The sequence below is a fragment of the Schistocerca nitens genome, chromosome 7 (assembly GCF_023898315.1).
Source record: "Schistocerca nitens isolate TAMUIC-IGC-003100 chromosome 7, iqSchNite1.1, whole genome shotgun sequence".
NCBI lineage: Eukaryota > Metazoa > Arthropoda > Insecta > Orthoptera > Acrididae > Schistocerca > Schistocerca nitens.
The window spans coordinates 388,338,068-388,361,233 of record NC_064620.1 but is presented as its reverse complement, the minus strand read 5'-3'; the positions used below and the strand labels follow the sequence as shown (position 1 = coordinate 388,361,233).

General features: G+C 46.6%; 1 protein-coding gene across 1 annotated transcript in view; it reads right to left on the bottom strand.

Annotated features, from left to right (window-relative positions):
- Positions 1-463: 463 nt before the first annotated feature.
- Positions 464-23,166, bottom strand: part of LOC126195656 (uncharacterized) — a 175,932-nt gene continuing 153,229 nt past the window's right edge. Inside the window, exons 6-8 of the mRNA XM_049934280.1 lie at positions 15,549-15,782; positions 3,988-4,425; positions 464-508 (exon numbers count right to left, since the gene is read on the bottom strand). Coding sequence (XP_049790237.1) covers positions 464-508; positions 3,988-4,425; positions 15,549-15,782 — 717 coding nt within the window. The remainder of the gene's footprint in view (positions 509-3,987; positions 4,426-15,548; positions 15,783-23,166) is intronic.

Here is a 23,166-nt window from a genome sequence, read left to right as displayed (position 1 = left end):
TTACAATACTCTACATTTTAACAGATTTTTTTCCATCACTGTTTGAGACAATAATTCATAAAATGTAGAACACAAACTCTTAGCACTCTAAAGTATTTACTTTATTTATTAATCAATTATCAGCTGAAAGGGCCACTATCAGACAAGAATGACTACCATGACCTAGTGCGCAACTTTGGAAAACAGATATAATCGTCTATCCAATGTTGTCATCATTGACAATGAGTTTGGCTATTATCTGAAGAATGCTTTTTGAACTTGCCCCCATTTAACAAGAAAAATTAGTACTGTAGGTATCCACTTACTGTGGATTTTCTTCTGATATATCATCAAGCTAAAATTCTCAGAGTTTTAGTACCTGTCAGTTTCTCTATGCCCAACGTCATAGACCACAGGTTTCGAGACCATGTTAAAATCTCACATTCAGGCAAAATCCAGTCTATTCCAGAGAATACTATCCTTTTTACTCAAGCTCAACTATGAGTCTGAACTCATAATAGCAGATAATCTAAAAGTAATCAGAAATAAAATTTTAAAAGCCGTTCAGAGATACGAGATTCAAAAGCCTGCAGCATGAAGTGGGACCCACCCAGAGTACCAGGCACCACAGTAGTCGACCACGTTTACTTCCATTACATAATGGCCATTGGTATAAAGAGACAGACTACTCTGCATCATACTCATTAAAAGAGGGACAGGTCAGAGAGGTGCAATGAGAAAAGCTCTGTGATGAGATATGACTGCAGAGGGTCGGCGAAGTCTCTTCTTAACAGAAGTCCATTGGACACAACGCCTCTCTCTGGCACTTATACAACTGGACCCATCACTCTGGTATTTCGCTGTCATGTGCCAGTATTGCGCCCTTCTGGAGAAAACACGTTAGTGATACACAACCAACAAAAAATTCGCCCAAAATGATGAGTATTTTCGCGATTAAAATACAAGAAACCTACTTCTGGCTGTGACCGTAGAACTTTCAAAACGATTTAATAATAGTGATGATATGACCGTCTTTACATATATTGTGTACCCCTAGTATGAAGACTCTGCATCCGGAGGTCAGCCTGGGTCGCTGCTATGTGGAGGATCCTAGTTCAGTTTATGGTGCTGGCAGATACTTTCACTTGGTGAGAGGACAGGAACAGGGTGCACTCAGCCTAGTGATGCCGGCTGAGGAGCTAGTTGAATTAGAAATAATGACACAAAGGTCTGCTAAACCGACAACGGTTGGGAAAGTGGTGTTCTCTCCCCTCCATGCCGCATCCAGATGACGCCATTGGAGGAGGAATAAATGGCGGTCGCTCCGTCCCAACTGCCGGCCCCTGTGGTCGAGCGGTTCTAGGAACTTCAGTCTGGAACCGTGCTGCTGCTACGGTCACAGGTTCGAATCCTTCCTTGGGCATGGATGTGTGTGTTGTCCTTAGGTTAGTTAGGTTTAAGTACTTCTAAGTCTAGGGGACTAATGACCTCAGATGTTAATCCTATAGTGCTTAGAGACATTTGAACCGCCAGTCACAACTGGTCCACCTGAGCCAGGAGGAGTAAGAAGAAAGACCTTTAATTTGAAAGGCAGTCCATGTAAAAGCTGCTCATTGACCGTCTGCCATTTACTGAGTCCCTATAAGCAGGATGCAAAATCTATAGAATACTGAAAATATTTCATATTAGAAATCAAAATCACAAAAAGTCTAAAACTAATGCAGCCTTCTTTTCGCTTATTTGGGCAAATGTTTTCATAGTACTCTGTGCATGAAATATATTTTAATATCCAACAAGGCTCTCCGAACAGGAGTCACACGAAATACAAACTCTGTTTAGCATTTGCAATGAGTTAGCCTGACTAATGGAAACAATAACTGCCATGTCCACTCCGAGCATAGCACCATGGAGGCAATATGGAAGACGTGAGCCTCCATGACTACGGCATACACAACAAGAACATGCTGGACAACGATATCGCACTGCTGAAGGAAGCGTGCAGAAAGCAGAAGTAGTTCGCTGTTTACATTTCCAGGATATCACCAATCCATCGCGCTGCACTCCGATCAATAGCTATTCACCTGGACTGAGCCCAGAACTCTGGTACGGATTATCTAGCACTGACAAAGACGTTCTGGGAACAGACTGTTCAACTCTTCTTTAAGTCGACAAGAGTCAAGCTGTCCCATTCAATGAATGATAGCTTTTACATGTCCTAACTCAGGAGCTATGCTGCACACTTTCCTCACTCCATTAGTGAATCCTTTGTGTTTATTAGTTACGCTAGTGACTCTAACAGCCAGATGCATCACATATCCGACCTAGAGCAACACACGTTAAAGAATCTTATTTCTCTCAAGAATGCCCATTTGTATTTTCTTAGAATAACGAAGTTGTTTTACTCTCACAGTTTCAGAATTCGTCTTGAATTCTATAACAACCATTTCTCAATTGTAAAGAGAATTTTGTTTGTAACTCCCACTTAATCGGATAGCTCAGAGACTAACTTCTGAACTATTTGAAAAGACCGCTGTACAAATGATTGATCGTTGGTTCAGTTTTCGCGCCCATACACAACGTCGTTCCACACTAATACTCAACCACCTCAATGAAAAGAGCACAGAAAAATTTTCCTTCGTTCTACAAAATTGAGCTAACACCATGTCTATTACAGCTTCACGTTCAATAATTGATTGCAGTGTATTATGGACGAGAACGTTACCCATTTCTATCACCATCGTCTTTGGTTCCCAGTATCTATTCATTATGCGGTATATTACTTCAATAAGGATGGGTAACATCTTGTAATGTAGAAAAAATCATGTGGCTGCAAAGATTCACATATTATCAGTCAACAATGTGCACAATACCTGTGACATTACCACATTCTCAACATGAAATAACTTGATAACCGCATACAGTACGTTCGGTACGATTTCCCAGAGCAGTAATCCGTTCTCATTATCACGGAATCCACTACTACAAGCAAGAATGTTTAGCTTCGACACTGTTCAAGTTGCTTCTGGAAGTGCTATTGCTTTTGGTGGAGTTGTCAGGCTGCGTAACACAATGCCTAAACAGTGTCCCACAAAGCATCCCGCCAATTTTACACTTGAAGTCAAACATTAGAAATATAAATACCCCTTGTAGTCCGTTAAAAATAACGAATATGTACCTAAGAATGTCCAAGTTAAATAATATGGCAATAATTCCCGAAAGCCAAGTGAGTCCCATAATAACGAATAGTTTCAGGTATAAGTAAAACTGAATTTTATCTCTCTTTCCAGTCACGTGACTAATTTGAACGGTTTTGCAGCTGGGCTTCCTCTGAGACATACGGAATTTGTTTTTGTCTCCCGCCGTCACAGATCCTCTCTGAGGAGCGTTCGTGGCAAAGTGTCGACTCTCGTCGTTTTTAATGAGTTTGTATACGGTACTACCAAAAAATGCTACATTCATAAGAATTACTGCAAACATTGGTGCGACGAAAAATATCAACAGACCTTCTTGACTACCGAACCAACATGTTCTCAACTGTGCATAATTAGGCCGGAACTGCACAGGTAGAATATCTACGTATTCGAAAAACATAGACAAACAAATTGTTAACACTGGTGTGCCCCACGCGTAAATAGCATACTTCCAGTGATTGCCTCTTGATCCGTAGGAAAGCGTTTTACCCCCGAATGTTTTCCACACATCAAAGCTCAGAACGTTCATCCAGAAGAAGGACGTGAGAAAAAAGTACTGTATAGAAACTGCTATTGCAACGCACACCGGCTTGGAAACAGGTAGCACTGGGCTCAATCCAGTTAGAAAAATAAGTTGGGCAAAGAAAAGGGACAAGGACGTGGAGAATAGATTCCTAGCAGGAAGGTTCTGCAATTTTGGAAGCATGCAGTAAATTACATTGTGCAATGCGAGGCAAACGACCGACAAAGAAAGGCAAATAATGGTGACGAGGCTATCCTGAACATGGGGGAGGCTAGTAATGGCATTGTAGCAAACTTTGGCGTCTCCATTCTCAGTGAGTTCGTATTGACCTTCTGGTATCACCTGATGGGAAGTCTTTAGGGCCAACTGGATAGAGTTATTGAGAACGATAAATTCTTCGCTGCGAAGACTTATAACTGCACATGATGTTTTAAGATCTGTTGATCCCAGAGTAGAGTTGGTTCCGTTCGTTTGTTTTCCAACGCATATACCATTGTCATAAATTGTGTTTTCAGGACAAGAATCAGCTATAGGCTGACATACTTCATGCAGTGGGTCGTAGATATGCGTAGGTGGACGGCAGTTTTTGTCGCCAATACTCCAGTAGAGATTCAGCAATGTGATCAATGATAACTCGGGCTTCTGTCTCCCAATCACGCCGTCATCCGACCAGCAGTGCAGACTTTTCATTTTGGCATGGTTGCACAATGCGCAGTGCGGATTCTTGTAGATCTGAAACATATGATAAGAGTCACATATTATTTGAACATTCGAACAGGGCGTACTACATTCACGTCACCCTTACGCAGCGACTGTACTTATCACTAAAACGTAATGTTTAGCTGAAGGTAGGACTTAACGATATTTTTATTTGGATGTCTGGAGAAATAGTACTCGTATTTCAAGAGGCAAACTGAACAGTACTGCCAACAGTGTGTCGCAGAGCACATTTCTTTGTGAGAAGGAATGTTAACTAAAGTCTGTGTAGCATGTCCGCTTGTTTCATATGTTTTATGTTATATCTAACTGAAGCTAGGTGTTACCGTAGAATTATACGGCGATAATACTATTTTATGTTAGTATTAGATTTATTTATATTTGAACTGATTTACAGTTCTTTTCGAACCGACAATGTATTGATTTTACTCATCTACTTCTGTGATTGCATTTTGTGAACTACTATTATAGGTAACTGCATAAAATTATCCCATGAACAGCATTAAGAATATTTTTAAAAATCTGTTCAGCCATGTTCGTATGACAAACTGCCTATTGGCTTCTGTCTCGGGTTCTTCGGCCGACGTTCATCTAATGATTCCCCCCTCCCCCCTCTTCCATCGACAGCTCAGATCTTAAGGTAAGCTCTTGTTAGTGCAGCGAACTATAGGAGGATGTAACACCGAGTGTTTTGGACCTCACCAATAAATTATGACACATGCAGTGTCACACAAAGGATAAGCTTTTTGTTAGATATTGGATTGGTGCGTAAGTTCTTAGCACTTTTCTATAAGTTTAATAAACACAACAGATACACATAACAGAGGCTTTGGTCATCGATAACATATTCTCCTTCACTATTTACACCAGTCTGCTGATGCTGCGGTAACTTTTCCATTCCGCGACTGTAGAAATCACGCAGTTTCGAGACAAAGAACTCGTCGAGCCATGATCGGAGCGCTTTTGCATCCCGAAAGGAGATTCATTAAAGCTTATTCGATAAAGAACGAGAAAGGTGACTATTTGAGGGCATAAGATTAGGTGAATAAGATGTATGTGGAATGACTTCCAAACTCCTCTTAGTTTTGCGCTTTATTCGGGCAGGGGGCTTTTATCACTTGATTGAAGTGTTTGTCTTTTATTTGTGTTTAGTCTGACCTTTGGCCTACGATTTTAGACTGTTTTTTTAGTGCGTTTCTTGGTTGTTGGCTTTTTCTTTTTTGTCTCTATGGTCGGCCAACCAGTCACACTCTGTGTGATTTTAATTCCTTTTTCCTGGTCTCTGTCTGAGTCTTTCTTGTCCTGTGTCATCTCTTGTCGTCTCCATTGTTCGTTTTTATTCTGTGTGGGTGTTTGAAGTTTTGGAAAAAGGGACCGATGACCGACGCAGTCTGGTCCCTTCAACCCCACAAACCAACCAACCCACCAACCTGTACTGCGTATTCTGTCATTCCAGCAGAATATGGGCAATCGTTGTCGTTCAGTAGCATCTCTTGACAGTCTTCCTTGTCGTTATTCTTAGAGTGCGTCTGCAAGACGTCTCGACAATAAATGTCAGGAGTGATGATTACACCTCGGGCAAGTACACCACACCGTCGCTGTTCCGTCAGACGCATAAGATTTTCTTTTGTGGATGCACGTAGGTCTTTGTTCGGGGAGTTGCTGCTTTATTAGGACTCAACCATTTCTTTCTTTTCCTTATGTCAGCATAACGACACCATTTTTCGTCTCCAGTAACAATACAGTGTTGTTCACGAGCTAATTGATGACGATCAAGTATAGATGCGCACATGGCCACCTGCTGTGTCTGGTGATTTTGCCTTAGAGCATGCGGGACGCATACAACCGATTTTTGAATCTTCCCCACAGCATACAAACGTCACAGGCTGCTGGAACGATCACAGTTAATCACACCTGCCAGTTGTCGAGTACAGTGACGTGGATCATTCTGGTTTAATGCGTTTAAATACTCTTCATCAATCCCCGAAGGCCTTCCTGAATGTGGACAGTCACTAATGTCCAGACGATCCTCCTAAAAACGAGAAAACTATTTTCTTGTCTTGCACTGTCCAGTGACATTATCCCCATAAACGTAGCAAATCTTTCTGGCTGCCTCTGCTGCTGTCACCCTTTCACTGAACTCAAACAAAAGAAAACGTCGCAAATGTTCCCATTTCTCCATTGGGCCTTCCATTTTCTGTCTTCCACACCTCCACTTACTACCTCCAAATGAAAAAATGACAATGTAAACTCAAATAGCAACAGTGAACTACAAATAAAAAATGACAATCGATAAATAAACCGGCCGGCCGCTGGTGGCCGAGCGGTTCTGGCGCTACAGTCTGGAACCGCGCGACCGCTGCGGTCGCAGGTTCGAATCCTGCCTCGGGCATGGATGTGTGTGTTGTCCTTAGGTTAGTTAGGTTTAAGTAGTTCTAAGTTCTAGGGGACTTATGACCTCAGCAGTTGAGTCCCATAGTGCTCAGAGCCATTTGAAACATTTTTTGATAAATAAACCCATTGCAACCGGAATACCAACATGCAAAATAAAAACGCTATGGACTTGTGCACCAATCTAATATATACCATTCTGAAGCATCATACATGAGCATAAACGAAGCTGTCGTTGTATGCAATATACTGTAGCCAACACGTAGTTTGTTACACTGATGCTTCAGTGCACCTCACCAGTTTTTGTTCACATATAAAGTGCTAGACGAATCATGAACTAGACTTTTTTAGTCCGCAGGCATGATCATTTTATGGTGAAGCAAGGGTCACTGGAAAAGAAGACTTTTATATTTATGAGCTTTGGGTTCCTATCGGGAATCCTCACCACAGTACATTTTTCTGCACTTTATTGAGTCTTTGAAACATCAAAAGTCTCCATTCTGAGTACAATGTCAGTCAAAGGTGTAATATGAGAACACTATATTTGGGGATTCCATGATAAAAGTATTAAAATTACACCTGCAGGCAGTAGGCGTCAGTGGCGCGTGCTATAACCACAGGTCACGTAATTATTTGGAAGATATTTCACGAATACGGCCAACGAGAGTACCACCTGCAGAATATTAACTTAATTTATTCAGGCACTAGACCATTGAATTTTGCACCTTCTATGCAATTTGCGCAGCCCCTGTTTCAATAATATGCTAGTGATGCTGCCTTTCACAAAGGTATTTTTCCCCCTTCGGGTTTGGGGGTAAGTATAGGCCCGCAGTATTCCTGACTGTCGTAAGAGGCGACTAAAAGGAGTCTCAAACGTTTCGGCATACATGTGATGGTCCCCTCTCGGGTTTGACCTCCATCTTTTCAAATTCTTCAAAGAGCGAGCCAATTGGGGAAGGGCGCCTTACATGGTGCATTTTGTCCATCGTGCATTGAGACCTCTAGCCAACTTTAACGTCATCACATTGCTGTCCCGCTCGTTCTCCATCTCTTGGGCGAGGATACGTTCCTGGGTGCAATTTACACTCCTCACTGTGCAGTGTTGCTTTTTGCGGAGACGACGACCATGGACTTCCTTGCACCTAATACCAGCACGGTAACCAGTCCATAGTGGTGGGGTCGCCATGTACCCTGTTGGTTGTAGCCCCCTGACAACACAGGGATCGTTCATCTGATGCCTGCACCATTAACTCCCCGTGTATGCCAAGGAGTAGATGCCCATCTCCCTGGGGCATCAGGACTCCCGGCAATGGCCATCCTGCCAGGTGGCCCTTGCTGTGGCTGAGTGGCGCACGTAGGGAGGGCCCTTGGTTGGAATACGTGGCATCAGGGTGGATGACACGCAATGAAGCGTGGGATATCTTCTCTTGCTGGTGGCCAACCACCAACAGTCTCTAAGCGTTCGAGGGCGCACTTCAAAGCTAACATGTATGACCCCAAATTGTTCCCTTCCCTTGCCCACCATGGGAGGAATGTAAGGCTATGAACCACAGCGAAACGTATTCGCCCCGGTTTCTCGTCTGTACCAGAGCTGATGGGGAATCCTTTGTGTCTGTGTTCTTTGTAGAGGATTTAGAGGACAAGTTCGGGGAGGTGGAGGGCTTGTCCAAAATGCGGTCCAGGTCAGTCTTGATAAAAGCAGCATCCTCTGCCCAGTCACGAGCCTTGCTCGCTTGTAAGAAGCTGGGGGATGATTCAGTTACTATCACGCCCCATAAAAGCTTAAATATGGTCCAGGGTATTATTTTCCACAGGGATCTTCTTTTACAGGCCGATGTCGAGCTGCACGCCAACTTAGAGCGACGAGGTCTCCATTTCGTACAGCGCGTCAACCGGGGTCTGAGGGATCATCAAGTTGCCACCAGTGCCTTCTTCTTGGCCTTTGAGGGTGACACATTACCTGAGAAGGTCAAGGTGATGGTCTACCGCTGTGATGTGAAGCCATATAGCCCTCCCCCGATGTGGTGCTTCAAGTGTTGGAAGTTCGGCCATATGTCTTACTGCTGTGTTTCCAGCCTCGTATGTCGCGTTTATGGTCGTCCATCCCATCCTGATACTCCATGTGCCACGCCTCCTATCTGTGTCAACTGCAGAGAGCACCATCCCCCTTGCTTGACGGACTGTAATTTTCTACAGAAGGAAAGGAAAATAATGGAATATAAGACCCTGGACCGACTGACCTACACTGAGGCTAAGTGGAAATTTGAATGTCTTCATCCTGTGCGTATGACATCATCTCATGTCGCCACTGTCACTCCTGCTACAGTTCCATCAGCTGCACCATATACAGTCAGCTCTCAGAGTCGAAGGAGCACACCTGCCCTCTTGATGGTGGGGGGCACTTCCCTCCCTTTTGCTCCCACACCACAAATCTCAGGAGCAGCACCCCCTCAACCACCAGGGACACCGATCCCCACTTCTAAGCCAGAGAAGCGTAAGTCTTCTTTGCATTCTCTCCCTAGGAAGGGATCCCTTGGGTCACTCCCTTCCCAGGTTCCTACCAGAGGCACAGCAGACACCCACCAGTGGCTGAAGAAGCCCCAGGTCGCTGGTCGTCGAGCTTTGCGATCGTCTTCAGTCCCGGAGACTGACTCCAAGAAGCCCTCCCAGCATGGGCAACCAAGGTAACAGTGCAAGAAAGTGAAATTGAAGACCCCTAAGACCAAGGAACCTACGGAGGCATCCACTCCACCGCTACCTACAAGCTCTGTGTCTGACGATGAGGTGGAGATTCTTATGTCTGCTGAGGACCTCAATCTCGCCAGTCCCTCGGACTTGATGGATCCCGCTCCTGTCAGTACTCAATCGGTGACAGCAGGTGACCCAGCAGCATAATTTGCCTCCTCAGTCCCTTCACGCCTTTCTCGGCCATGGACAGTGTCATCCTCCAGTGGAACTGCAGCGGTTTTTTCCACAATATTGGTGAGCTCCGACAACTTCTCGGCCTTTACCCTTTCTTCTGTATTGCTCTTCCAGAAACTTGGTTTCTGCCGATGCAAACCCCCGCCCTTCCGTGGCTATCGGGGTTATTATAGAAACCAGGCAGCTTACTGGTGGCGTCTGCATTTACATCCTTCACTCCCTTCACAGCGAGTCTGCCCCTCTACAAACACCTTTAGAGGCTGTCGCTGTTCGGGTGTGGACGCCGCAGGCTATTACTGTCTGCAGTCTGTATCTTCCACCGGATGGTGATGTACTGCGGCATGTCCTGGCTGCACTGATAGCCCAATTGCCACCACCTTTTCTGTTACTGGGCGACTTCAACGCCCATAACCCTCTGTGGAGTGGATCAGTGGCGACATTCTGAGGCGGCACCATTGAGCATGTATTAGCACAGCTCGACCTTTCCCTTTTAAATAATGGTGCCTTCACACATTTCAGTGTGGCGCATGGCATGTACTCAGCCACTGACCTTTCAATCTGCAGCCCTACCCTCTTACCGTCTGTCCAATGGAGTGTGCACGTCGACTTGTGCGATAGTGACCACTTTCCAATCTTTCTGTCACTACCACAGCGTCACTCTTCTGGGTGCCCCTGCAGATGGGCTATGAATAAGGCTAACTGGGACTTGTTCTCCTCCATTGTCACTATTGAGTCTCTTTCAAATGACGCCATTGATGCGGTGCTTCACTCTGTCACCACCGGCATCGTTACTGCCGCAGAATCTGCTATTCCCTGTTCTTCTGGGTCGCCTTCGCGGAGGACTGTGCCTTGGTGGTCGTCTGAGATGGCTGAGGCAATTATAGATCGCAGGCGGGCGCTCCAGCGTCACAAGCGGTATCCCTCTATAGAACACCTCATCGCCTTTAAACGGCTGCGTGCGCGGGCCCGCCGCATAATTCGCCATCGCAAGCAGGAGTGCTGGGAAAGATATGTGTCCACCACTGTCCTCTGTACCTCTCCATCGCAGGTTTGGGCCAAGATTAGGCGCCTCTATGGCTCTCGGGCCCCCGCTGGCGTCCCTGCGCTTTCACTGAATGGTGCAGACTGTACCGACTCCAACACAACTGCAAACCACTTAGCAGAGCATTTTGCTCAGAGTTCCGCTTCTGTGAATTACCCACTGGCCTTCCGCTCCCTGAAAGAGTGATTGGAACGTCAAAGCCTTTCATTTCACACACGCCACCCTGAATTGTACAATGTTCCATTCAGTGACTGGGAATTCCAAAGTGCCCTAGCCGCTTGCCCTGTTACAGCTTCTGGGCCCGATCGCATCCACTTTCAGACGCTCAAACACCTCTCAGTGGACTGCCAGCGATCCCTCCTCGATCTTTACAACCATATCTGGGTTGCAGATAAGTTCCCATCGCAATGGCGGGAAAGCATCGTAATCCCCATTCTGAAACCTGGCAAAAACCCACTGGCGGTAGACAGCTACCGCCCCATTAGCCCACCAACGTTCTTCACAAGTTGCTCGAACCCATGGTGAGCTGGCAGTTGAGTTGGCTCCTTGAGTCTCGGGACCTTCTGGCTCCATCCCAGGGCGGTTTTCGTCAAGGTCGCTCCACCATGGCCAAGTTGGTGTACCTGGAGTCTGCCATTCGGTCAGCCTTCTCCCGGCGACAACACCTCATCGCTGTCTTTTTCGGTCTCACGAAGGCCTATGATACCACTCGGCGACACCACATCCTCGCTGCTCTGCATGAATGGGGTATTCGGGGCCCACTCCCGATTTTTATAAAGAAATTTTTGTCCTACCGCCCTTTCAGAGTTCGTATTGGTGCTTCCCATAGCGCACCCCATACACAGGAGAATGAGATCACACAGGGCTCTGTCCTGAGTGTCCCCCTCTTTCTAATAGCTGTCAATGGTCTTGCACTAGCAGTAGGACCGTCAGTCTCTCCCCTCCTCTATGCTGATGAGTTTTGTATTTCTTTCTGCTCCTCTTCTACTGTTGTAGCTAAATGCCGTCTGCAGGGAGCTATACGGAAGACACAGTCATGGGCTCTCAATCACAGCTTCCAGTTCTCGGCCGCCAAAACTTGTGTGATGCACTTCTGTCACCGTTGTACCGTCCACCCCCATCCCGCACTTTACCTTATGACCAACTACTAGACATAGTGGAGACTTTCCACTTCCTGTCTTAAGTTGGCTTCCCCATATTCATCAGCTTAAAGACAAGTGCTGGCAGCATCTCAATCTCCTTCGGTGCCTGAGCCACACTGAATGGGGTGCTGATCGTCGTACACTACTGCGGTTGTACCAAGTGGTTCTGGACACCCGTTTTGATTACGGAAGCATGGTGTATGGTTTAGCCGCCCCTTCTGTACTGCATCTACTAGACCATGTCCACCACTGTGGAGTTGCCTCGCTACAGGAGCCTTTCGATCTAGCTCTGTGAATAGCATCCTTGTAGAAGTGGGCATTCCTCCATTGCAGCTCCTGCAGCAACTATTGCTCGCAAACTATCCGCACATGTCCATAGTTCACCTCACCACCCAAATTACTGTCTTCTTTTCAACACCATGGCGCCCCGTCTCCTGCAACGGCGGCCCAGAATTGGAAATCCCTTAGCTGTCTGTGTCCAGTCACTTCTTCATGACCTTGACGCTTCCCCCCTACCACCTTTCCTGCAGACTCGTTTCCATACCCCTCCATGGACAATACCTCAGCCGCAGCTTTGGCTGGACTTATTGCTTGGCCCCAAAGGCTCAGTCCCACCTGGGGTCCTCCTCCAGAACTTCCTCTCTGTTCTTGGCTAGTTTGGGGGCTCAGACATCATCTACACTGAAGGCTCCCTGGTCGACGGTCTTGTTGGCTTTGCTTACACTCACGTTGACCATACAGGACAACGCTTCTTGCTGGTTGGCTGCAGTGTATTCACTGCAGAGCTGGTTGCCATCTATCACACTCTTGAACATATCTGCTCCTGCTCTGGTGAGTCCTACGTCATATGTAGTAACTACTTAAGCAGCCTACAAGCCCTTGACCAGTGCTTCCCTAGGCATACCTTGGTATTGTTAATCCATAAGTATCTTTATGCCCTCTACATGAGTGGACGCTCAGTGACCTTCATTTGGACCCCAGGCCATGTTGGGATGCCGGACAATGAACAAGTTGACCTCCTAGCCAAACAGGCCACCAGTAAACCATCTCTGGACATTGGCCTCCCGGAGACCGATTTTAAAGCAGCCTTCCGCTGCAAAGTGTTCGCAGTTTGGGACACTGACTGGTGCAACCTGACCACACCAAACAAACTCTGTGCTATCAAGGAGACGAAGAATGTGTGGCGGTCATCCATGCGAGCCACTCACAGGGGATCAGGCGTCCTTTGTCGGCTCTGCATTGGCCACATCTGGTTGACGCTCAGTTATTTACTGCGCCATGAGGACTTGCCTCTATGTCGCTGCAGGTTGGCTTTGACGGTTGTCCACATTTTGTTGGCCTGTCCCCTTTTAACTGTGCTCCGGCAGCCGTTTGCGCTTCCTGATATGCTCTCTGTCCTTTCAACAGATGACACTGCCATGGCAGGCTTAGTTTTGCGTTTTATACAGGCAGGGGGCTTTTATCACTTAATCTAAGTGTTTGTCATTCTTTGTGTTGAGTCTGGCCTTTGGCCTACGGTTTAGTCTGGGTTTTTTAGTGTGTTTCTAGGTGGTTGGCTTTTCCTTTTTTGTCTCTATGGTTGGCCAACCAGTGTCACACTCTGTGTGCTTTTAATTCCTTTTGTCTGGTCTTTGTCTCAGTCTTTCTTGTCCTGTATCATCCTTCGTCATCTCCATTGTTCGTTTTTATTCTTTGTGGGTGTTTGCAGTTTTTGGAAAAAGGGATCAATGGCCCTAGCAGTCTGTTCCCTTCAGTCCCACAAACCAACCAACCAACCAACCAACCAACAAAACTGTTTTTCTGTTTGGGTTGGAGTGCTGCTGTTTGCTACAGAGGATACAGAGCCTCGGGTTGTAGTTCCATCTGCATTCCAGCATGAGGTTATGCATTTTTTTACATGTGGACCACTGGGGTGTGTCAAGTACAAAAGCATTAGGATGCAAATATGATTTCTGGTCATGCATTGATGAGGAAATAGTGTGAGTTGTTGCAACCTGCCCACAATGTACCACCCATCAGGCAGCTTCCCATGCTTCCTTATCACTGTAACTGGATCCACAGCTGCCTTGAGAATGAAGTCGTGTAGATTTTGTGGGACTTTTTTGAATTTCTACTGGTTGGTTGTAACTAATACTTATTCTAAGTTTCTGTATGTGGTACACTACCTGTCTGCTTCTGTGGTGACAACTATTTCTGCTTTGTCAAAATTTTTACAATGGAAGATATTCCTCATAAATCAGTTACAGGCATCAGTCATTAGTTACAGTCATATCTCAGAAATTTGTTTTGTAAACAGAGTGGTGTTCACATATCATGGCTCCTCTCCAGAACAACTAGTACGAACATTTAAGACTCAGATGAAAAAATTTGTTTTGGATGTGTCACCAGAAGTAGCTCTTATTGTCTTATTGGTTTCTCAGTTCTAAAGGTTCATGCCTATTGGTGATAATGGATCGGAGGAGTTTTGCACAGTTGTCAGCTCCAGACTCTGGTACATGTACTCTGGCTGATGCCAGGCCATCCACCAACACTGTACCAAAATGCTTCCAGCCTAGCACAGGGCTCGTGGGTTTGGTCATTGGCCAAAATGGGTGCCACCAGTCAACAAGAGTACCTAGGGCTGACACCTTGCATGGACAGCTGTGCACTGGGTGCACCTCTGCTGCATCTGCCAGGCCTGCTCCTACATCATGGCCAGTGCCCCTGTCTTCTCCACTGCCATGGCTCACATTTTCACAACTGTCATCTCTGCTGTGGGTGCCCCCTTCAGCTGTTGGGGACCACGGAGGGACACCCTGGCTTTCGCACTGACATAGCTGCCTCCATCGCAGCTGGCACCGCCTGTTCCACCACCATCAATGCAACTTTCTTCCCTGGGGTTGGACTCAGATGCAGAAATGGAAGCTGCAACACCATCACCTATCTTATCGTATGGCCTCTCACAGAGGGGGCAGGCACCACACCTGCCATGCTCGAGTGACTTCTGACCCTAGGCACTGGTGGCAGCACGCTGCATGACCAACTAACCTTCATTGACCACAGAAGAAGTGGATGTGAACACAGTGCTCACTTCTTCACAAAGGAAGAGAAGTTCTATAACTACCACTTTAGTGTGTGATATATAACAATGAAACTAATCGATTGTTCTCCTGCTGCCGCTTGGTGAGTACATTATAATTTAGTGTGTGTGACACTGCATAGTTCTCATGTGAAGTTTGTGCTTGATTCAGCAACTAGGGGCCACCCAGCCTGCTAATACAACAGCAGCTGTGTGTGAAGCCTGCCAGCTGTGTCCCTGTTGGAATTAATGATTACATATGCTGGAACACAGGGCTCCATTAGGCTCTCATGTATTGTTAATTGTATTGTACTGCATCTTCCATGTGTGTGGACTGTTCGATCAATAAATTACAGTGTTCTCAGGTTAAAAGAGATACACACCAGAAAATGATGGAATATTCCAACCTCTGGGAAAACTTCAAGAATCACATAAGTGAAGATCATTTATTGTACAATTCGTAGCAGATAATCTTGTTCCTAATGGCATCTCATACAATTGTAGAAGTAAATATCCAGCTAGATGAAGTTAATTAGAAAAAATATAAAAAATTATAGCACTTTAACTATTTCCAACAAATTACCTTTTTTGCTCCATTTACTCTTCCATAAACAAAGTGTGTATAGGAATAGCAAAGATTTTCCACTGTTTCATTTGTCCAGTCATGGGCACAAGTGCTTACATGAGGCAAACATCTTCGCATGACTACATTATCCAGTGATGTGTTTGAATAGTCTGCCCCAACTTTCAGTTTACACTCATCTTGGCCAAGAGTCCACGACAAAGCATGTGGTTGGTAGGTACCATTCTGTAGCACCTGAAATCACAGAATATAAATTTTTCTGTTTGAAAACTATATTTAAACAAAATTAATGAAAAAATCTGCACCAAAAAAGCATCATTCACTGAGTGGGTAAATGATGAAAGTGTGATCTTTAAGCTGGTTTGAATATAATAAGTACATGTGTATGTGTAACCTCTTTTAAGCACAGCCATAACATTGTATTAACTAAGGTATGGTGTGACATGCAGCATTTGTGATTTTTCCACATCAGAATGCAGCATACATCCTATAGTTCTTGTACTTGAAAGATGCAACATACCCACCTGGTCACCTTGCACAATATAGCAGTTATCAACAGTGTTCCTCACTTAGAATGATTTAGAAGTAAAAAGCCATGCACCTAATGATGACAATGGTGTAGTCATCACAACCCATAATGGATAGAATATAAAACTTGTAGTGGATGGAGATATTGTAATATTTTTATTGATATTAGCAGCCACTGTCCTCACAACAGCAAAAAAAAAAAAAAAAAAAAGTAATAGTTTCAGTTCAGCATGTATGGCTCTTAGTAGTACTTAGTAGTATCTCTCATTGCGCAAGCACTAGATTACATTACATATTTTTATTCTCTTTCATTCATTCATTGACTTATAATGATCTACTATGCATTAACAGCGTAAGTAGATGTCAGAAAATACATGTATAAGTGACCATTGTTAAAATACTGCCAATCATTGTTTTTACTCAAGTATAATTTAAAATAGCAATATTAACAGCAATACTACTACTTTGCAAAATGTTGCAGCTTCTTAGTTGTATTAAACATGTGTTTTTTTATCCCCTATTCCTAGCTTAGTATTTATATGGCTGCATATGTATTTGTCATGGCACAACAATTATCTGTGTGCTGTAAGGATAGATGACTGTTTACAATTAACATTGCAACTTTTTGTGTAGCTAGCAGGTATCTTCAATCCTTGATTCTACCAGGTGGTAATAATAAAACTGATGGTGTTCGGAGTTCTGCAGTATGGGCTGTATACATCACACGATGCTGAAACATTGTAGTTATGTTCATTAATCAGTGTGTTCATAAAGTACACTGTAGTTCCACTGTCTGCCCCCATGTGAAAATATTGTGCTGTAAGCAGTCAGAATGTGAAATGTTCTTGTTTTGATGTTAGTATGCTGTTTGTCACTTGGTGATCCATACTGATTTCTTTTGTGAAGTAACTATTGGTGTAAAGGGTTAAGAAGGCTGAAGTTTTCCATATGAAACATAGTGGCTACTGAGAAGAAAGGCTGTGAACTGCTGGTAAAGTTGTTTCATCTGAATAGCAGCAGTAGCAGTGCTGCATTGTGAGAGTATCAACAACAGAAACAGCTGCAAAGAGGCCCCGTGTCAATAAATGGGCTAAAGAATGTGCTGTAACTTGGACACACAACACAATCAAGAATGTTAATACAATGTTATTAGACTGTAGTGTGTACGCCAATCATCATAATATACACTGAACACAATAAAATAAGGCAAACATATGCAAGCAGTAGTAATGTGATAACTGAGCACAAACATAGCATGTTAGGATCTAAATAAGCACTTGCCTGTGGTGGGCTCTATCGGAAGTTCATAGTATTGCTCTTTCACAAGTTACTCTCATGGATGACAACACAATGCTAATAAGTGCAGCTTTCAAGTGTGTGTGCATTACTTCATTCCTCTTTCTTTGGAGAACAACTCAGATTTGCAAGATATTCATGGCATCTTCCTTTGTGAGGCTCTGGCTGAGATGACGTGATAATACAGGGGTATGTAGTAGGAAGTACTTGGGGCACGGACAGCATCACAGTCCGCCTTCTCGTGTCAACCTATGACATCAGCAGAGCTCCATGTCCCCATCAACAGTTGGTGACAGGTGGAGCAGATGGCTCCAGTGTGGATGGCAACTGTATCGGTACTTATAATGGTATTGGAGAAGCTGCTCCAGGTTCGTTCACCAGTGATGGGTGAACCCTTATATGTTGTCACAGGGACCCAGCTGCATCAAGTGAGCCCCCAGGAGCTCAGCATTCATTTGCTGGGTACAGGCGTGGTGACCCCGGGGTTCCTGAGCTGGGGACTGGTAAGCGCCGCCAGTCCCCTGATACCGTAAGCTCTGGGCATACTTCAGCGACCACCCTGCGGCGTGGTGGTGGAATGTTGTGTGTCTCAGGGAATGGGGATCATGGCTTGACCGCCCGGATCAGGGGGATGGAATAAACCTCTATAAACAACTCCTCTATCTCAAGGTGTGCTGCACGCTGATGCGATACATGGCTGTTGAGGTGGAACAGTCGTTGGCGGGCAACCTCTGGGGAACCTGCCGCACCTCAGTTGTATAAGGCTTACGTAGGCATGCGGGGCTCTGTCTAGGTGGACTTCTAGTTCCCTAGCTGCTCGTGGGACCGAGATGAAACCTTTGAACTTTTATTCTTCTCCTCCCAGCGGAAAGGGTGGACCACTGGTGGGTTCTAACACCCAATCCAACAAGAGGGTTCGTGTAGCCAGTCCTCCTGATTCAGTTACTAGTAACAGAATGCAAACTGCTTCGCAGAATGTGTTTCTGATAATTAAAAGAAAGGAGGGGAGTTTCGATAAAGTTTCACCATTTTATATACAGAAAGGCTTAGAAGGTATTGCTGGCACCTTAAAATCTGTCAAGCATTTGCGAAATGGAACCTTTTTGGTTGAAACATCTAGCTTCCAGCAAGTCCAGAACCTTCAGAAGGTACAATTTCTTGGGGAGTTTGCGATAGAGACTGAATTTCACAACACCTTGAACTACAGCAAGGGTGTTGTGACTTGCAGAGATCTCGTTAATATTCCCCAAGACAAACTGAAGGCTGAATGGTCCTGGGAAGGCATTGTCGACGTGCAACACGTTATGAAAAGGGTGGATGGTGCTTTCATGAAGTCTGACTCATTTATCCTTACGTTTAACAGCACCAAATTGCCAGAGCATGTGAAAGCATGTTTCCTATGTCTCAGTGTACGGCCTTATTACCCCAACCCCATGCGATGTTTTAAATGCCAACACTTTGGACACACTACTCTTGGCTGTAGAGGGGAAGCCACTTGCGGGAAATGTGGTAAAGCCGCCCATGAGGGAGTTGGTTGCTCCTCTCCTCCCAAGTGTGTCAACTGCTCTGGGGATCACCCTGTGTGGAGTAGGGAATGCAGAGTTTTCCCTGAGGAACGGAAGATCCAGGAACTTAAAACCACAAAACGCATCCCGCATGGTGAGGCAAAGAAAATATTCAGGTCCATGCAGCCGCCCACGTTCGCTGCCTCCTTTTCTTCCGTTCTGAAACAGCCAGTCTTGAAAACTGATGCCACTACACAAACGGAGGTTGCTCCTGTCAGCACAAGCACCTGCGTTTGTCAGTGTATGTGTGCTGCTGCCGTTCCTGTGAAGCCTGCTGCTCCCCACCCACCCACCCATGGCCTTCTGACCAGGCCATGGTAGCTGACATCATGGACCTTTCTGCCCCTTCCCGGGTCCAGTCTTGTGCACTGGCCAGCACTGTTACACCCTCTGCGCCGGCCGAAGTGGCCGCGCGGTTCTGGCGCTGCAGTCTGGAACCGCGAGACCGCTACGGTCGCAGGTTCGAATCCTGCCTCGGGCATGGATGTGTGTGATGTCCTTAGGTTAGTTAGGTTTAACTAGTTCTAAGTTCTAGGGGACTAATGACCTCAGCAGTTGAGTCCCATAGTGCTCAGAGCCATTTGAACCATTTTTGTTACACCCTCTACTGCTTCTGCGGTTTTGGATCCAATGCCACCTCAGACCAAAAAATCTAAGCCAAAGACAAAGGTAAAGACTCGCCCACTGAAGGAGACTGAAGTCACACAGTCTGCTGATGTTGACGTCATTCTCTCTGACATCTCTCTCGACTCCTCTTCAGAGGCGATGGAGGTTGATGTCAGACTGGGGCAATCATCTCACCCCAAAACTGATCCTCCACCTGTTGTGAGCTCTCCTCCCCAACAGAAAGTGAGGATGAAGGTACTCCCACCCTGATAGATGGCTCCCATTATACAGTGGAGCATGAATGGATTCTGGGCACATGTGGAGGAACTGAATCTCCTAGCACAGCAACGCCCCCTGTGCTTGTCCCCCCTGTGGGTTCAGGGCTAAGAATAGGCCCGTGGTATTCCTGCCTGTCGTAAGAGGCGACTAAAAGGAGTCCCAAATGTTTCGGCCTTATGTGACGGTCCTCTCTCCGGTTTGACCTCCAACTTTCTAAATTTTCCGAAGAGCGAGCAAATTGGGGAAGGGCGCCTTACATGGTGCACTGTATCCGTCATGCATTGAGAACTTTAGCCGGCTTTCTCGTCGTTGCAATGGTGTCCCGCTCGTTTTCCATCTCTTGGGCGAGGATACGTCCCTGGGTGCGATTACCACGCTGCACTGTGCAGTGTTGCTTTTAACTGTGACGACGACCTTATACATTTTTGCACCTAAGATCCAGCACGGTAGCCAGTCCCTTGCGGTGGGTCCGCCATGTACCCTGTTGGTTGTAGCCCCCTGACAACACAGAGATCGCTCTACTGATGCCTGCGCCGTTTACTCCCCATGTATGCCAAGGAGTAGATGCCCGTCTCCCTGGGGCATCAGGACACCTGGGAATGGCCATCCTGCCAGGTGGCCTTTGCTGTGGCTGCATGGCGCCCTTGGGGAGGACCCTTGGTCGGAGTAGGTGGCATCAGGGTGGATGACAGCCAATGAAGCGTGGCACATCATCTCTTGCTGGTGGCCAGCCACCAGCAGTCTCAAAGCGTTTTAGGGCTCATTTTAAAGCTAACGTTTAAGACCCCAAATCGTTCCCATCCCTGACCACACCATGGGAGGAACGAAAGGCAATGAATGACAGTGACATGTATTCGCCCAGGTATCTCGTCTGTACAAGAGCTGATGGTGAATCCTTTGTATCCGTGAAGCCTCAGTTCTTTGTCGAGCATTTGGAGGACAAGTTTGGGGAGGTGGAGGTCTTGTCCAAAATACGCTCTGGGTCAGTTTTGATAAAAATGGCATCCTCCGCCCAGTCATGCAGGTTGCTTGCTTGTGACAAGTTGGGGGATGTTAACGTTACCATCACACAACATAAGAGTTTAAATATGGTCCAGGGTGTTATTTTCCATAGGAACCTACTTTTGCAGTCTGATGACGAGCTGCACGCCAACTTAGAGCGTAGAGGTGTTCATTTCGTCCGGCGCGTTCATTGGGGTCCGAGGGACAATCAGGTTGCTACCGGTGCCTTCATCTTGGCCTTCGAGGGTGATACACTACCAGAGAAGGTCAAGGTGATGGCCTACTGTTGTGACGTCAAGCCCTATATCCCTAACCCGATGTGATGCTTTAAGTGCTGGAAGTTCAGCCATATGTCTTCCCGCTGTACTTCCAGCCTCACATGTCGAGATTGTGGACGCCTATCTCATCCCGATACTCCATGATCTCTCCTCCCATCTGTGTCAACTGTGGAGAGCCTCATTCACCTTGCTCGCCAGACTGCAGGATCTTACAGAAAGAACGCAAAATCATGGAATATAAGACCCTGGACCGACTGACTTACACTGAGGCTAAGCAGAAATTTGAACGTCTACATCCCGTGCGCATGATGTCATCTTATGCCTCCACTGTAACTCCTGCTCCAGCTCCTTCAGCTGCACCACAAACAGTCAGCTCTCAGAGTCAGTGGACCTCAACTGCCCCCTTGACGATGGGGGCCCCTTCTCTCGGTGTTGCTCCCACACCATCTACCTCGGGAGCAGCACCCACTAAACCACCGGGGACACCAGTCCCCACTTCTATGCCGGAGAAGCGTAAGTCTTCTTCGGCTTCTCTCGCTTGGAAGGGATCCCTTGGGTCACTCCCTTCCCAGGTTCCTACCAGTGGCACAGCAGACACCAACCAGTGGCTGAAGAAGCCACAGGTCGCTGGTCGTCGAGCCTCGCGATCATCTTTGGTCCCGGAGACCAACTCCAAGAAGCCCTCTCAAACACGACAACCAAAGGAACAGCGAGAGAAAACGACACTGAAGACCCGTAAGACCAAGGCAGCTGTGGTGGCACCTACTCCACCGCTACCTACAAGCTCTGCGTCTGAGGATGAGGTGGAGATTCTTGCGTCCGCTGAGGACCTCGATCTCGCTGCAATGGATAGTACTTGCACGGGTGCTCCATCGGAGGCAGCAGGTGACGCAGTGGCGTAATCTGCCTTCGCAGTCCCATCACGCCTTTCTCAGACATAGACAATATCATCCTCCAGTGGAACTGCAGCGGCTTCTTCCATCATCTAGCTGAGCTCTGACAACTTATCAGCCTTCACCCTTTCTTCTGCATTGCTCTTCAGGAAACTTGGTTTCCCGCAATGCGAACCCCCGCCCTCCGTGGCTATCGGGGTTATTATAAGAACCGGGCAGCTCATGAAAGGGTGTCTTGTTGCGTCTGCATCTGTGTCCTTAACTCTCTTCACAGCGAGTCTGTCCCTCTACACACAGCTTTAGAGGCTGTCGCTGTTCGGGTGTGGATGCCAAAGGCTGTTACCGTCTGCAGTCTTTACCTTCCACCGGATGGTGATGTCACGCAGCATGACTTGGCTGCGCTGCTAGCCCAATTTCCGCCACCTTTCTTGTTACTGGGTGACTTCAACGCCCATAACCTTCTGTGGGGTGGGTCAGTGGCAACAGGTCGAGGCGCCACCATTGAGCGTTTATTGGCACAGCTCGATCTTTCCATTTTAAATGATGGTGCAGTCACTCACTTCAGCATGGCGCGTGGCACATACTCCGCCATCGACCTTTCTATCTGCAGCGCTAGCCTCTTGCCATCTGTCCAATGGAGAGTGCATGACGACCTGTGTGGTAGTGACCACTTTCCTATCTTTCTGTCATTGCCACAGCGTCACACTTCTGGGCGCCCTAGCATATGGGCTATGAATAATGCTGACTGGGACTTGTTCTCCTCCATTGCCGCTATTGAGCCTCTCTCTAATACCGCCATTGATGCGGTGGTTCACTCCGTCACCACCGTCATCGTTACTGCCGCAGAATCTTCCATTCCGCATTCTTCTGGGTCCCCTTAGACGAGGACTGTGCCTTGGTGGTCGCCTGAGATCGCTGAGGCGATTAAAGATCGCCGGCGGCCGCTACAGCGTCACAAGCGACATCCCTGCATTGAACACCTCATCACCTTCAAACGGCTGTGTGCGCGGGCCCGCCCCCTTATCTGCCAAAGCAAGCAGGAGTGCTGGAAGCGGTATGTGTCCACCATTGGCCTCCATGTCTCTCCATCGCAGGTCTGGGCCAAGATCCGACGCCTCTATGGCTATCGGACCCCTGTCAGTGACCCTGCGCTCTCACTGAATGGAGCAGT